This window comes from Manduca sexta, chromosome 10 (genome assembly GCF_014839805.1).
Source record: "Manduca sexta isolate Smith_Timp_Sample1 chromosome 10, JHU_Msex_v1.0, whole genome shotgun sequence".
Taxonomy (NCBI): domain Eukaryota; kingdom Metazoa; phylum Arthropoda; class Insecta; order Lepidoptera; family Sphingidae; genus Manduca; species Manduca sexta.
In genome coordinates this window covers 13,426,093-13,444,114 of record NC_051124.1, presented here as the reverse complement: position 1 = coordinate 13,444,114, position 18,022 = coordinate 13,426,093, and the positions used below count along the sequence as shown (strand labels likewise).

General features: G+C 35.9%; 1 protein-coding gene across 2 annotated transcripts; it reads left to right on the top strand.

Moving 5' to 3' along the window:
• The first annotated feature begins 4,056 nt into the window (after positions 1 to 4,056).
• On the top strand, positions 4,057 to 13,553 carry LOC115444187. Of its 2 annotated transcripts, none has more exons than XM_030169859.2 (2): positions 4,057 to 4,485; positions 12,366 to 13,553. In XM_030169859.2, the coding sequence occupies exons 1-2, from the start codon at positions 4,180 to 4,182 to the stop codon at positions 12,876 to 12,878; spliced, it is 819 nt and encodes a 272-aa protein (XP_030025719.1). In that variant the 5' UTR covers positions 4,057 to 4,179; the 3' UTR covers positions 12,879 to 13,553. The 2 variants fall into 2 exon arrangements, with proteins under 2 accessions (XP_030025719.1, XP_030025718.1); XM_030169858.2 differs by lacking the exon at positions 4,057 to 4,485 and adding an exon at positions 8,958 to 9,360.
• Positions 13,554 to 18,022: the final 4,469 nt, after the last annotated feature.

Sequence of the window (18,022 nt, the reverse complement as noted above, 5' to 3'; positions counted from 1 at the left end):
ACAAACTCAAAACACCCATAGCACGATCAGTAAATTAAAATAAAAGATCACCTTTGAAATTACAAAATGGCGGCAGTTGGAGCGGAACGGGGTTGCCGTGCGAATCATTGTTGCCAGCGTAATTAAATATTATTAGTGTATGCGCGCGCGCTGTTGCCGACCGCGCCGCTGCGCCGCCATTGTGTTCCCGTTTGACGCGGAGACAAGAGCCATTGTCTGTCAGTTTTTGCAGCACGCAACTCCATTCGCATGATAACTTATTATTCCCGCTGGGTAAAAAACGGGCGGGAAATCACGGTTGCCATGGTAACTGTAGAGAGTTACCAATGGCTTTTCTTTTTTAGCAAGGAGTGGGCAAGGTATGAAATCAATACAGCCCATACAAGCTCAGAAATATTATAATATTAAGTTATGCAGTTAGTAATTTGACTGCGATCACTTTGCTGAATCTGAAATGGTATATGCGAAAGACTTTCTCTAGCATCATCTTCTACAACAATTAAACATTATTGTCTTCCAGCTTGAAGAACATAGAAGTCACTACTGGACATTATGATGCTTAACATCCTTTATAAATTGTCAAACCCAGTGCAATATTATTCAGTAATTAGAAAAAAATCAATACCTGAGAGCTGTTACTACTATTTAGAAACAGTAGGTATGATGCTGAAGTCGCGCATTCTGATCATCCAACCATATTTTGTACAGTAAAAATAAAACAAACACGCCAAAATCATCCTTATTTTCACATGATACCTACTACTACTATTCCTACATTAGAATAATATACTTCTACTTTTCAAGTTACTATCTATCGTCAACATACAGCTTGCCAATCTCATTAAGGAAGTTTCGATAGCGGAATCTAAAGCGTATCCCATAAACAATAAAAACTTAAGTGAGTGCAATGTAAAGTATCAACGGTGCGCGTAAAGAGACAAAGAGCGAAGGGACCAGCCCTTATTACGGGGAGGGTCGTAAACTATTATATATACGTCTAGATGCCGCGTTGGGTCCGCTGTTATGGTCTGTGAATTAAATTCTATTGAAAATTAATGAAAAATACAATTATAACATCGTTAGTCATGATGTTTACACAAAATATAGGCCTCTTCCTAAGATTTCCAGACCGACGCGTTGAAAGCGACCTTATTATAAGTACTTGTATCGTGTGATGTGGATTTTTTTATTGCTAACTACTTACTTTTCTTACATTCAGTTTGGGCCTTTTTTCACTCACTATATGAAACGCAACAGCACTATTACTTCACATCGGTTTCCTATTGGCATTCCTGCTGTAGATCAATATGTCAGACTTTATATGGAAGAAGTATGTCCAGAATGGACTTCCAATGGGCTGAAGATGGTCATGACAGTGAAACAGCCTTTACCACTTCAAAAGTACATAACAAACATAAACAGAGGAAAATACACAAAATACGAATTTAGAGTGGTGTCGGTAAGTTATCTAGTTCGGCCCTATCGACGATCCATCTAGACGCGTATAATAGCGGCTCGTAAATGTCGCCCACCTATTTGAGTAGTAAAAGTAGGCCGTAAATTCAGCGCGGCAAATGCGTCTCATTGTTCGGGGACGTTCGGTTCGCCGGCCGGGGCGCAGGGAGCCGATAATCTCGCTACACGATAACTCCCGGCTCCTGGGCTAGGGATGATCTGTGTTATAGTATCGATATTTGATAGATACCTACGTGTTATATGTATATTATGTTAGTTTAATTAATAGAGCCACCTTTAATATAAAAAAATATGATTAGCCCTGTATTATATACTGTCTCACTGTTGGGCACGGTCCTAATCTAATACTGAAAGGGATTAGGCCTTAATCCACCTCGCTGGCCTAGTGCGGATTGGTAGACTTCACACACCCTCGAAATCCCTATAGAGAACTTCTCAGCAGGTTTCTTCACGATGTTTTCCTTCACCGTTAAATCAAGCGGTAATTCACAAAGAATACACACATAATATTTAGAAGAGTCAGAGGTGTGTGCCCTTGGGTTTCGAACTTGCGGACATTTGCGGACACAACCAACTATCGCCGCTTTTTCTAAATTATATTTAAAAGTAAATAAATGACTGATTGAATTTTAACATTGACGGTCAGTTTTATAGTGACGAGGTGTTTCTGATAACAGCGTCTACGACATGCCTTAAATAAGCGTTACGTTCATTTATTTGACAATAATTTCAATCTTAATTTTGTATATTTTTACCTTGTTGACCCATACGCTAGGCTCGAAAACTTCTAGTAACATTATCTCAATTAATACTCGTGATAAAATAAATACAACAATCATTGTTCTAATCAATGCGTCGTGATTCGTAAGGATTGAACTTTGGACCTCACGCTGCGAATCAGTCCAACCTTTGCACTTTCTGTTATTTGTATAGCAATTCATTCAAGTACCTATTGTCATAGATTAGCGCTTACATGATCAAGCGATTTTAATAAAGAAAGAATAATATGCATTCAAGTAGATCATTTAAAGATTCAGAACTACACTTCAACACCCATAAAGGAATCCTAATTACATTGCTCACCTAAATTCGGAACAAGGTATTGGAAGCGCAAAGTTTCGCGATTCCGCAATCCTTAAGTTTAACCAAAGATTTTATTTATTCAAAGGTATAGATTATATATTTATCGATAATGCTCGATGCTCTCTCTAGTAGATATTTGGCATAGCCAGCATCTCCCCCGTGCCATATTGTTTTTAAGTTATGACAGTTTTGGACAATGGCGCGGAAATCCGCACGCGTTCCTCCTCTCCTCTCCGCAGGCGACCGCCAAGTGAAAATAAATTCATAACTAGACATGCCATGTTTATTTGGTTATGTCATGGAAATGGAATATGTTGTTGATATTCCTACGGATTAAATTGGCAGTTCTTTTATTTATAGAAATACTACCTTTTGCATGCAGTCCACACGAAGAATTCGTTACTTGAAATAAGTAAAGTACCACAACTTTTTAAGATACTTACATCAGTCCTGTGTTTATTTAAACCAATTACTTTGTCAATTTACATACGTGCAATATTCGCTTTATCTTTAATTTGTAAGCCAAGACAATTCACGGTAGAAACAGCATATTACAAATAAGAGAGGAGGGTGCGTCCAATATTCCATTTTATCACAAACCGTGTCCAAAGTGTAGACCTTAATGAAATCAATAAACGTCCGAAAGCCTATAACATAAATAACCAGTAAGTACTCAAAATAGAATTTCATTAATTCCTCTTGATTCGAAGGGTGCCTCCCTTTCATTCACAAAACCCTTGTGCTAACAATATTACTATGACCTCTGTATAAAAATATATTGTAAGAAATCACGGACCAGTTTATAAAAGTGTGTAGTTATCCAGTGTTCTTGACCTCTCCGTACTTGAAAGTGTTTGATTTTAAGAGGTCATGATATATTTGGGTTGGACATTGTCAGCATCTTTTGTTTTGGATTATAGTTCTTGCAATATTTTATTGAACATAAGCTTACTTCCATATCGCTCATTATGGGGTATACAGGGGCGTAGTCAGTGCTAGGTAGATAAGTTTCGTTGAATTTCTGCTCCAGACAATTTAAAACTGACGCCAAGCTCAAGATCGAGATCTGAAAGGATGGGCATTAAGGATCTACTCATATTTAGTGCAAATATTTTGTCAAGGTCATTTTCGTCCTATATGATACTACTGGTAAGACTATTTATACCTTATCTGGTATAAAATTAGATCTGCATTACTTCTTCCTGTGCTCTTCATCCAGAACGAAGTCAAAACCTAACTATTATGTGTATTTTACAGCTTAAGCTATGTTCAAAATAGGTAGGTACTTGCTAACTCAAGCTTGCATATTTATGTTTGCAAACAAAACATACTTACAATAGGTATCTCATATGAATACATTAAAATCGCACACAAACATTATTTACTATTATTATTAACTAGCCGCCATTACCCGCTCTAAGCGGCCGCAACGCACCGAAGCGAACATCGTGCGGATCCGAGCACGCCCGAACGCCGCCGAACACGCTCGCGCGTCCCTGGCCCCGCAGTCACCGCCCGAGCCGTGCGCGAGCGAACGCGTGCCGAATTCGCTCATTCAAAATTCGAACGTCCCGTGTTTAAAAATCTTTCACACTGTTCGCGTGCGAGTGGGATAGCGCGATGGCGGAGGTGGAGTGGACGAACGAGGCAGCAATACAACTGATACAGGAGTATGAGAAGAGACCGGAGTTGTGGGACACGAACCACACGCTGTACCGAGTGCACACGGCGAAGTACGAAGCGTGGTCGGACATCGCCCGCGTGTTCGAATGTGACATGACAGATTTGCGTAAGAAGTTGAACTCTATCTTCGCGTCGCACCGGCGGGAGAAGGCCAAGGTCCGATGTGGAGGGCGATCGTCTTGGTTCCTCTACCCGTATATGAAGTTTCTGCCGAGTCATATAGATAACAACGATGTTACTCCGGTAATGAACGCTCTTAATAGTTATTTAATAAATGCGCCGGTATCACCGCTGTTATCAGTTATTATTACTCAACTATTAAAAACCGAAGTTTTAAAAGTAACCGTTATATTTGTTAAGTTATTTGAAAAACCGAACCAAATCAACAAATAAAAATACTTCGTTTCTCCGTGTTGTGTTTGAAATAGCAAAATTGATTTTACGCCACCTAGACAGATTACTAACGGATTTAAGCAAATGTAATTTACTTTAAATACTTTTGAATCGATAGATTAATAACATACTTATTATATTAACACGTTCCATTAATTCAGAACATCTGTCTCGTCTCATATATTCTTTCAAATTTTAAAACACACAAAGAAGGGGACGCATTCAGTTCGTCGCGCGCGCCGCTTTGGTACCAGGCTAAGTGGTGACTGACAAAGAGAAGGTATGGAGTGGGTTCGATTCGAGTAGTAAAGTTACTTCGGAGTTCACACCATTTAGCCTCAAAGGGCAGTCAGAGGAGTAACCATTGTACCCAAACTACGCTGCTATATCCATATTGTAATGTAATAAGGAGAAAACAATATTGGCAACAAATTGAGACAAGTCACGTGTGAATTTTCTGATCGATAACGCTCGTTACCATATGGAGTTGAGTCTTTATTTGTATGTGCATACGTTGCATAATTGAATACAAAATATGACAAGCATTATAATGCAAAGTTAACCTCACAAAGGGTAGGTAGAAAAGTTACTATGCAAACTCATTTCTCGCATATCAATTACACTAAACTAGATAACTGTTGTTCTTTATTCAAAGAAGAATAAGAATTTATTACAGCCCTGTATGGTAAAACTAGGTTTTCCTCGCAGTTTCGCCCGAGTAATAAGCCATTTCCGAAAATACCAGTTTAAAAAAAAATTTTTTTTCGTACAGCAGTATATTACTAGTATAAAAAGTAGTCTTAGTGTTAATTTAAAACACCGTCTATGTGTATGCCGAATGCTATCCAAATCGGTTTAGCTGTTGTGTAAGTTTACTGCTAACAACCTTCCAAAAATTTTCGCCATTGTAATAGTAAGAAAGTAAAAATTACTAACGAAGTCACTTCTCTGAGATAGCCTTTTAAAATTCTTCGCATAACTCATAGAAACAAGTCCACTTCATCGAAATCTTTCATTATATTGTCATTGTTATTATTATTATTCAATTGAAATTTCTTAAACTCAACACAGAACAAAGTTAAGGCAAAAGGGAGCAAAATATATTTCTTACTTATATAATAATAATAATAATATCAGCCCTGTATTATATACTTGCCCACTGCTGAGCACGGGCCTCCTCTACTGCTGAGAGGGATTAGGCCTTAGTCCACCACGCTGGCCTAGTGCGGATTGGTAGACTTCACACACCTTCGAAATTCCTATAGAGAACTTCTCAGATGTGCAGGTTTCCTCACGATGTTTTCCTTCACCGTTAAAGCGAACGATAAATTCACAAAGAATACACACATGATTTTTTAGAAAAGTCAGAGGTGTGTGCCCTTGGGATTTGAACCTGCGGACATTCGTCTCGGCAGACCGTTCTACACCCAACTAGGCTATCGCCGCTATACGCCGCTAACTAGGCTACTTATACTTATTAATATTATAATCAATACTATAGAAGATATTATCTGTCACTAATTATGATTATAATTAAAGTAAGTCAAGCCGTCGGTCAAGTGACAGGTTTGTTAAAGTATATACAAGATGATTTATGATTACGTGTTAATGTCATTTACATTAATCTATAAATAAATATAGTTCTCTTTATGAAGATAGCCTCGCTCCTATCACATCATAGGACGAATATACTCGAAATGTAGCGCCTGACTAATGTTTGCGGATAGATATGATTTTACGTACTTATAGTCTAGTCTCTACACAATGACTAAGGATGCCCTAATGCCCTTGGGTTTTGAACCTACGGAAATTTGTCTCAGCAGTCCGTTCCACAACAAACTAGGCCATCACGCCTTATCTTAACTCATTACAAATTCCTAAAAGAATCTCAAAACATCAATATCAGCAGCATACGCTGATATTGCTCGTCCGCACTTCCCTGCCACTGCACGGAGCCCGCACGGCAGTGTAACAATGTTTGAAACCCGTTCAATGCACCGACATGGCCTCCGAGCAGTTCATTGAGTCCAGATAACATATCACCGCGTAATCCGAACCTAATTGATTGCTTACCAGTTAAATATACGACATTGTTTATTCATCAATAAATTATACTTATAGAACTCCTACTAATATTAAAGTTTAAGATTGCGTTGTTTATCAATGTATAAATTAAAATAACCTCTTCAGCTTTGTATAATAGTATAGAGGATATTCCATAAAATCTTTTATTACCTAGTTAGATACTGCTTTGTGTATTTCTGTACAGAATTAGTGTGCAACTACTTAAGACTTAATTAGTTATTATAACATCCATTATAATCTTCCTAACACAATGCAGCATCATATACTGTAAATAAAAACAACTACATCACTTTAAAACAGTGGCGAAAGGTCCATATCACCCGATTCCTTTCGTAATTTGTGTAGATCTAATTATTATTAGAACAATTTGTAGACCGCATTTGTCAGTACTTATGTGTTGTGTTGTACCTTTCGAAAAACTTCACTCTTCGCCACTACTATAAAAAGCATTTATTAATTAAGGGACAATTTCTACCCCCTATAATATAGTTAGTAAACAAATGAATAAAACTTTTATGTAGACCGATATCAACGCACATTTGGCATAATTATTGTCGAAGCATATCTTTTCCGGTGCGAACCGGTTTTTTATTGCAATAAACGTGAGGGGACCCGCGTGATATCGCTAGTTAATGGCTTCATAACAGCGATAAGTCGATAACAGACGTCCTTGCGGTTGAAACAACAAAGCAATTAGGTAAGCATACATAATAATATATTATGTGATACACAGCTGTGGGCCACTTAGATTGAATCGCATCAATGTCACAAAGGAAAGCGACCCATGTTTTCTACGAAACATAATAATTATTGTAGGCATAACATGTTATTTGAGTAAATATAAAAAATCGATACATACTTAATGAAAATGAAAACTTTTTTAATCTAAATAAAAAGAGCAGCTAAAGACAATGTTCCTTATTTGAAATTAGACTCAAAGACAATGTTCCTTATTGAAAAATTCAATATGGCGCTACAACTGTTACAAATAAAACATGTTTCGTTTTATTAGAGCTATAAAATATTTCTAAGCATAATATTCCTTTGTTTTAATATAATTAATATTAATGATTTTGTATACAAATAGTTTGAGTTGTGTGGTTCTGTAACCTTATGTTAATTTACTGCTGAGATTCCTCTACCGCCTACGCATGCCTACGAATGTAACATACTAATAGCTGTAATAATACAATATAAACATACAAGACAATGTTTGGAAAGATTTTGAAGGTCCCACGTCTTAATGGGAGAATGAGACCGGTTTTTAATAAAAGAATTTTTGGTTATCCTAAGTCTAAGCTTTAAAGAAGGTAACTAAATAATAAAATTAGCTACTCATGCTAAGTGCAACTTAATCTGATACTTTGACCAGCATGATGGGTACTTACTTGATTGTTCTAAAGGCCTTATTGCTATAACAAAATTCCTGAATTGAGAAACATTTCTAGACTTTACTGAGTTGCCTGAATATCGAATTTTGTACCACTCAGACCTCAGTACAAATATGTATATACTCGCTTAACAAGCAGGTATGTTGGTACGTGGTCGGCACATGCGCATTACGCACCACGTCTCCGCCCATCCACCCTAGATTTTACAGTCTAGAATTTCAGGGTTTGTAATGGCCGAAATCATTACTTTGAAATTTTAGTCATACTGTTTATAATTCGAATGTTTCGAGATTTGGAACAGTGAATAAACATAAATTTCTAAATAGATTTAACATAGATTTTTATAAAGTCCTGGATTTATTTTAAAGTTACTTTTACTACCAAGTGCGAAAGGAGTTTTCCTTTTTAATTACAATGGACTCTCCCATAACACCAAGACTCGACATGCACTATTCATATTAAGATGGACTTATTTTTGATTCATTAGTGTGTACCTTCTTTTGTTCTGTTTATATTTACGTTTGTAGAAACGAAATTCGTGATCGGTTATTATGCTGTTGTGTATAATTTCTCATAAAAATGACAACCATATTGTGTTATATTCTTATGACTGACACACGTCGATGAACCGATCATAATACGAAAAGCAATTTCAATCGACAAAGCCCTCAAATATTCCACGATAACATTACGCGAACTGACTTAACAATCGTTGTAAACAAACATATTATTCCGTACATACAAATTAACTGCGTTTAATATCTGATTTGAATGCACGAACTATAGTACAAATATATCGTCGGCCGCCATGTTGAACGCAGCGAGCGGGCCGAGCGGCGAACCGTCGGGGCGGCAGTCATCGCGGCACGTACGCGAGCGAACACGTGCCGAACGTTCGCGTAATATTACAAACATTAGCGGGATACGGGTCAGCTCTACTATGGAGGAGGTCGACTGGACCAACGAAGCCGTCGTCCAACTCATACAAGAGTATGAAAAAAGACCTGAATTATGGGACGTAAACCACCCGATGTATAGAGTACATACGGTCAAGTATAAAGCTTGGGCGCAATTAGCGAGCATATTCGAATGCGACATAATGGACATGCGAAAGAAATTGAACTCTGTATTCGCGTCGCACCGGCGCGTAAAGGCGAATCTTCGCAGCGGCGGACGATCTTCGTGGTTCTTGTATCCGTACTTACGGTTCTTGCCAGGCCATATTGAGCATAATGTTGATGGCGTTGAGGTAACTTTTAAAACGTTGTTATAAGGTTTGAACACAAAGTACACGTTTGAGTTCAAACAAAAAATTAGTCATAATGAATTTTTCTACTTAACAACCAATATCGATATTGAGTCATTTATGAGTTATGAAGTGATGTAAAATTTATCACTTCACTGCAATTACTTTATGACAATAAAAACTCTCCTGTTATTTTAAATCTATAGATAAAATCCAATTTTGTTTAAAATTATTGAAACAAAACTTGAAATTAGCATAATGTGTAAACATTTTTGAAAGAAAGGATTTTTTAAATCAGTGGAAGCTTGCGCACGGCAAGCCGGCCCTGAATTAGAATGCACGTGTTTGATTTTTGTGCCGATACAAATTCCGTTAAGAAATATAATATAGTCATTGTTACCAGTATTAAGAAAGTTTACATCCAATATCTTAAAAGGATGATAATTGTAAGTTCTGGATAACGTAATTGTTCCTTGCCAGACGAGCAATTATCTCGTCTCACACATAAGCACAATACAAATAGCACAACAGTAATATCTAGTCAGCGCCAGAGCCTTCATATTATCAGTTAGACAAATCCATCCTACGTCACATCCTGTAGTTTCGGTTTGATAAGAAACGGCCTTCTCATTTATTACTGCTTTAAACATATATAGTCATCATTTAATTATGAAGATACGGAGGCGGGCAACATTGTGTCCTAGATTTGTTGTTATAAACAACAAATTATTCAGTTGGGATATTTTCTTCTTATAGATTCAGTTTTATTTAGTGTTAATTTAAGTCTTAAATATGAGCTGATTTGATTATACTATAGTTTAGTTTACGTTTTGTAGCCCATAGGCAAGTATTTTATAAAAATTACCAACATAGAAAAAACTCTTGACAGTATTTCGAAATTTTTTATTTTCAATTGAAAAATAAAATGGCCTGTATCTCCTTTTGGCTTATGAAAATTAGTCAATATCTTAGCCTCATATACGCTCTCGTAAATTTATTGCTTGTTTATACTTTGTGAATATATCTTATAGGTACGAGTCGAATTATAATTTATTCTAATTATTATTCGGTTACTTTCCCATTTAAATAAATCTATTAAAAGTTAAAGTAACGTATATGCCTGAATACCAAGTTCAAGCCACAAGTGTTGCTGATTAAAAACACACGCATTATTATAATTATCGATAACAATAGCTCGGCAAAACATCTAGAACGTTCCAACTCGATGTAATTGTTTACATGCATTTTAATATAATTGATTAAAAACAGGATATGCAAAATGCTGATATCATTTACAACCATGCGAGGAACTGACATTAATAAATAACAATTACATAGTTCTAAATTCGTGCCAAGATAATATGAAGTATAATTAGTATAGACTTATGCTCTAATCAAGCCCCAGCGTATATATGTTTCCTTTCATACCAAACGAATCAATAGAAAACGTCATACTTCATGAGTAAAAGACGACGTATTTAAACCACCAATAAAAAAGACAACTAGTAACTGTCGTGTACACGTAGTGTATACAAATTTCCCAATAGTAAGGACAATTCGGGATTTTCAGATTGCGCGTTCTAATGGAATATCTAACTTTTTATTAAATAAACATAGACCCATGACAAATATATAATAGATTACTTTTATGTGTCTTTTAACGGTTATTGGTGTAAAATAAAGATTAATTAAATATAGCCTGATAAGAAAAAATAAATCAGAAACAGCATTGGGAGGGCCACTTTTTGTTTTTCATTTTAAAGTTAACGTTGTCAGTATAAGAATTTAGTTCTATATTTTACCACAACATGGCGAGTTCTTTTTATTTTCTTAGACAACCTTTAAATGTTTCACGAACTGGGCTTAGGTTAATTAACTCTTCTTTTATTTGTCCTTATGAACACTATTGTAGATTCGTAACATTGTTTTACACACGTAGAAACAATTTCGTTGCCTTAGATCCCCCTCATTGGGGGATTCATAATTTAATTGGTAGGCAAATATTGTTAGAAAACTCTCAATAATGAGTTGCTTACCTGAGGAGACGAAACTAGGATTTCCTGATCCACACCGCAGTTGCGCTTACATTAAACTAAGAAAGCGCTTGTGTACGTAATAAAGTTATTAAATAATATGTAATTTTTATTAAATTCAATGGCACAATACTATTACTTTATTTTATGGAAAAAGTATTAAAATCACGACCTTGGCACATGACGCATAACCTTGAGCGAGCCATACATCCACTAAATCCATTCGATGCGCGTGCACATTCTGAAATGGCGTTTTTTCTACAAATTCACACAAAAAAACATCGTTTACGGCAAGCTCACAGCTGGAGCTGAGCCACGATTTACTGAAAAAGTCGAAGTGAAAATTTTAAATTGATTATCGCCGCACTAGCGGATCGGTTGCTACCGTGATTTGCAAGTCGCTTTTAGCACGGTTTGAGTTTAGAACTGACCATGGACACGGTGGATCAAGATCGGATCAAATGGAAATGAATTGATGACTGTCATTTTAGTTGCTAGGCACTGGATTTAGTTTAGGCTATTATTCTTATAACAATAGTTTGCAGTAAATGTAAAGTCGTTAATTAATATGAAACAATATAAATAGTATATGGTAAATAAGGCACATTTAACTTACATTATGACTCATATTACCCGTGACCTCGTACGGTATCTAAGTCATCATATTTCACGGGTTTCAAGGTCATTTTTCATTAAAGATGAAAAGATTAAGAAATTTAATGTAAGTAGTTAAACGAACGCGATATGTCGAGATCGTATGAGGTGGATATCTATATAGATAAATATTTACTGCCTATCCATATTAGCGTTATGTGTGCGTACCGATATGTATGTTTGTCAACAATTATGAATCTTATAAATGTGCATACATTTTATTGGGTTAAAGATATTTTATATACGCTAAATCACAATAATTAAAACAAATGAAACAAACCAACGCGTAACATAATAATAATTAAATCATTTTTTTCACAGACACCAAAAGTCGACGTGAGACAGGTCCAAGAATCAGAAGCAGAGGAATCTGGCGAGTCAAATGATTCCTCTTCCGATGACGATAACGAAGAAGAACAACCAGTTCTAGTTAAAGTGGAACCCGAAATAGTGCAACCACGCCCCAAGAGAAGATTCATACCCCCACCGACCTCACCAAACCTTTCTAGACAACCAAAACCATTAAAACGGAGGCTACTCAAAGAGCCAACCAAGCCAACCAGCGATCTAGACAGCAAACTCCTAGAAGCACTGAAATTGCTTAAACGTTCAGAATTATCGAGAAAGAAAGATGAGTGCGACTCCTTTGGCGAATACATTGCCACCTCTTTAAGAAAACACGATGAGAGAACGCAGTCTATGATCAAGCAGGCGATCAACAACATACTATTTGAACAGGAAATGAAAAAGTACAGCGGAGGGCAGTACACCGTGGTACTGACGAATATGGAAGAGAACCCATTAGTGTTAGGCGATCATGAGACTGACAAATAGCGAGAGGCTGGTTTGAACGATGATTCAAACCATGATACTGACTGATTTCATATTAATTTGAATATGAGACAAATGGATTCTTAAATCGATCTAAATATTCCTGTAACTCTGAGCTTTGCTCTGTACATCGTGGCGTAATAGTTTGGAATTGTTACAGGGCCCAGACCGTGGGCCCTGCGTTAACGGTAATATCAACGCATACATTTTACAGGAACGTGATATAAACGCCATGGAAACTATTATTACCAGAGATTATTCATATCAAATGCATTAGACGTTTTAATGTTTTGTGTGTCTAATTTTTTAGTATTCTACCGCGGCTTACAATTTTTTCCCAATTGGTGTTTAAGCGATATAACTAGGTAGATTCTTCCGTTTCTTTTACCCAATTCTGCGTCTATATGTTACCTAATTTGTGTCACTACATCTATATTATCTTGTTTCCTATATTAAGTATAAAATGTTGATATTGTTCTACATAATGTAATTAATATCAAAATACATGTATTATTATCGATAAGATGTAAAACATAGATTAACATCGACTTGGTGTCAAGCCTTACTATTTAGATTAACCGGACAGGCGTCCATTGTGATTTATTTCCTAGATTGTAATGTTCCAATGTAAATAAACTAAACAGGGTCGTTATTCAAAACGTCTTGATATTTTTGGAGTTTATGTGTATTGATTCCCCGTAGAGCTTTAAATGTCTAATTCACTTAATAAAATAATTTAAGGTTTAAACGAAGGTGATACCTAAGTATATATTTTTTTTTATTTTACTGATAAACTACGAAATCTAAAGAACTATTAAAGCTATTTTCTTGCAATTATTAGACATATTTGGTTGAGATTTTGTAAAACCATTTGTAGTTGATACCCACTACGTAATTTATTGAATCACTTTTAGTAAAAAAACACGGGAAATTTTAACTGTAACAAATATGATGAAATATTCAATCGATCGTAAGTTAGTCTTTAAAAAGTAAATTATACGATAATTGCTTCTGAGTAAAAAATGAAATATTTTCCTTATACGAGAATAAGATCGACGGGCAAAAAACTCGTATCGCGTGCATAATTCTCTAGTTGCATGCAGTTTTTCTTTGTCTTCGTCATATCTAGTGCAGTGAGTACGTGCAGCACAACACGATCCAGCCCTCACCACCGACCGCTGACTTACTTTTCATTTAGTCGTCCATTGCCTCTTATCGTAATGGAAAATTACTGTTTACTGTAGCAAAACAGCCATGTAATACTTACAAAGTGAAAAACACATTTCAATATCGAACTGCAAATTCTCCGACATGTCACCATTTGCACAATAATTTGTACAACGTTCATTGCCGTTTATATTTGACGTGTTATAATACGACGGGAGCAAGTGCAGCATTGGATATAGACTTATCGATATCATTGAAGGTTGAGTGGCGTGGTAGCGTTGATCACGCCACGCCGCGTCACACAGTCTGCCTTGTTGAAACTGCATCTGCAATTAGTTTTAAATATAATTTATAGACTATTATCGTTGTTGGTTTGATGCTTGTTTGTTTGTTCTATGTGGATTGATTTAGCGGAGTCTCGATCTTCAATATTTGTGCCAACTCGGTCAATTGAAGTAAACATATTTAGGTCATTAGAATGACTATATATTCACTTCAATTAAATCAAGTAAACAAATGCCCTACCTAAGCGTGACCTTATCATTAGACATTTTTGGTCTATGCACTCTATGCTGGTATAATTCTGGTGCAACTCTAAGTGGAGATTAAATTCCAATTTTCAGTATTGTCGGCAGAACATTATGCTTCTATGCATGTATGAATGGATATATGCTTGATTCGATATAGTTTATAATTTCAATATAAATGCTTTTGTTGTAACAGAATATCTGATTGACGAAGAAGTGTCATATTCATTAACAACACACGTATACCTAGCTGTAAGTGTATGACATATTTTAAATCTAACACCAGTAAATCAAATCTGGGCCCTTATTCTGTATGATAGTGTAAACGCGTAACGCGGCCGTGTCATGTTATCTTCGAGAAATGTGCGTGGAATGGTATTTTGTAAGCCAAATTTCTATAGTCCTAAACATGACGCGTTGTGTTACGTGCTTGTTACGCACTGTTAAAATAACGTGCGGGATAGAGAAGAAGGCCCCTGAAAGAGTGTTAAACATGAGCATTGGAGCAAGTAGGTCTACTCTATAATCATCAGCGCGCATGTACGAGAACAGCGGCAACTTTGGAACTTTGGATAGAATTTGTGATGAGATACTATTCCAGTCAATTCAGTCCATTTGTGTGGACAAACCTGTCTACAGCGTGGCTTTGTCACCCAATACAATCTATTTAAACCACTATTTTAAACAAGTAGCATTTCCTCATACGTCGCGTGTTAACTTTACCTGGAAAAAGGTCCCATAGATCTATACATTTTCAAGTATACAATCATGCTTTAACACACGTAGGCTCACATACAATTAATAAAAACTTAAATTTTCAACTTCTGCATAATATCCGCACGAAGCCCTATTACATAATAATTATACAAATTAATAAAACCTAAATAATCAAAATCTCATATTTCGAAAAGTACTCAGTAATTAGAAGTTATCAATGTTGCTGCTTACGGGCAGTCGAATAACTTATCATTACCGAAACGCTCATCACATAATTCGGTTACACAAGAAAAGACACATCAGAAACTCCCCTCACAGAGGTCAGTTAAGGCAATATTTCATCATCGCAAAATCTGATCACATTGCATCAGAAGTCAACACACGCGACGATATTGCGTCAGATTAAATTCCTAGGAATCCTGATAAGAAACACCACTCGTGCGAGAAAGTTGAGAGGGTAAGTACTAATCATTGAAGTAGTGATTGCATTATCACCTTAGACATGTAAATATGCTATTACTGAGTTATATATAACTATGACAAGACGAGTAAAGTCGTGACATGTCTTGCCTGTAAATATAAGTAATCAGATCTGAGAAATTTGATGTTAAATCTCACAATGCCTAGTAGCAATATAGTCGTCCTTAGACCTTGACTTAATCATCCTGCTATTCTTGATACTTGACAGTAAAATAGTAAAAATTATAAGAACCTAAAATACCTATGTTATAGTCAATAAAATACAAACTGAAGTAGCGCCAATCGCTCCAATTACGATGGATATTATTCCCATTAAACGCTTTTGCCTTAACATTCTTCAAGGCCGCTATAACCGGATCACCGGGAGTCGAACCCATGACCTGCCGTGTAACCTTCACGTATGAGCCGGCTGATATCGTGGCAACAGACATAGCGTCGCCTCACTGACGAACGCATACATATATGAAATAGTCTGTATGTATGTACATAATAATATTATGCATGTATAGAGAATTTAATACAAATTATAAGTTGGTATGGAGTGATGGGATGATCAGGAGTACAATTTAAAATAATTCTTATGTATTATGACAGCAACTTTCTCAGATGATTGTAACCTTCATCATAATCTTCAGCCACATGTAGTCAACCGCTGAACTTAAGAACGGCTCGGCTAGCTTGACTGATTTCTCTTTTTTGTGATCCTAATTATCAGGACAAGGTTTTTAACAAAGAATATTTTTTAAGATAACAGGAAAAGTAAGCAATTTATATATATTTTTGTATGAAAATATTTTTCGTACACGTTAATGTTCGAAACAATCTTACCGATTTCAACCAAATTTATGTGAGAAACTAGTTAGTTCTATCTTAAATCATAGCATAATTTTGGACCCGATAGGTACCGTTGTTGTCAAGACCTAAACGATGGATGGTAGTTTACATAAAAACCATTTTGTGGAAGAAAAACGTCTGCAAGGTCCACTAGTTTACTATTAAAAATTCCAATTCTGTCATCACTTTCACGCAAGCTTTACCAACGCGCTCATCACTCAGTGAAAAAATCAATACGAGAATAATTGAGTTACATCATGGTGTTCGGTTCGAGGTGTAAATTAGTTCCATTAGAGATACAATGAGTGATAATTTACAGAATTAATCAATTTAGGACTCAATTAGACCTATTAGGACCTAACAAGATTTTGTACGATCCGTGTATGGAAAACTGAGAGGTGGTGCAGAGAAATGTTAACCAGAAATATAATAGTAGTAATGTTAACGACTTTGGCTTCAGAAGACACAATCTTGGGTTATTAAAAATTTAAAAAAAAAATTTTTTCCTTATAGTTATCTTAAACTGATTTTGAAAACAGCAAAATTAGTTTCTTCTTGCCCGGTCTTCTCTGGTGTGAACTGTTTTCCGGACTGGTTGTAGTTAATTTGACGGAATCTAAATAATGTATAACATTTTCCAGATTCAAATAAATTATTTTATTTCATATCACCAGAGAAATTAGAAGATTCTGATAGGAATTTTATTTGTAGGAACGAAAACAGAATAAAATTATAAGTATGTAATAGATATATACACGATTCACAAGGCACAAGTCTTCTGTTTGGAGTATCAGATTCTCCGCTCTAAAATCTTAATATTATTTACTAATTAAAGGTATATTCTTTTTTCTTTGATAGGTCTCAATATGTACTCATTACCATTACGAACTCCGATAGTCTTCCACATATTGCTACTCAAAACACATATAACCAGGGACCACCAGGCCTTGACTTTTCAAAGCTTAGCCTCTATCTTTTAGATCCAATGGCAATGTTATCCAGTACTTAGTGAATCTTTCTGTACTATTTATTCCTGTTCTTTGCACTTGTGTTGCTCATTTCACAAAATTGTATTAAATATTAAAAGAAAATGTGAGTAAACTCATCGGAAAACTCTTGTCTCGCGTAACATTTTCAAACAATCAACGTCAATATACAAGTACAGTGTAATTGGAGTCATATTACGTTATCTACAGTACATTTTGAACTTTAATACGTAATGCTAGAGTCGTTTATCGTTTGTATAGTATGTTGATAGGCGACCTCAACGTACCACACGTCATTCATGCTTGTTTCTATAATTTATAGATACATAAATAATATCAAGGTCTGGCAGTTAACATATCACCTTAAATAGAAGATTCACCTAGAACTACACGCGTGTGTCGAAGGGTAGGCAGAGTTGTAACTACGGTCTCCAGG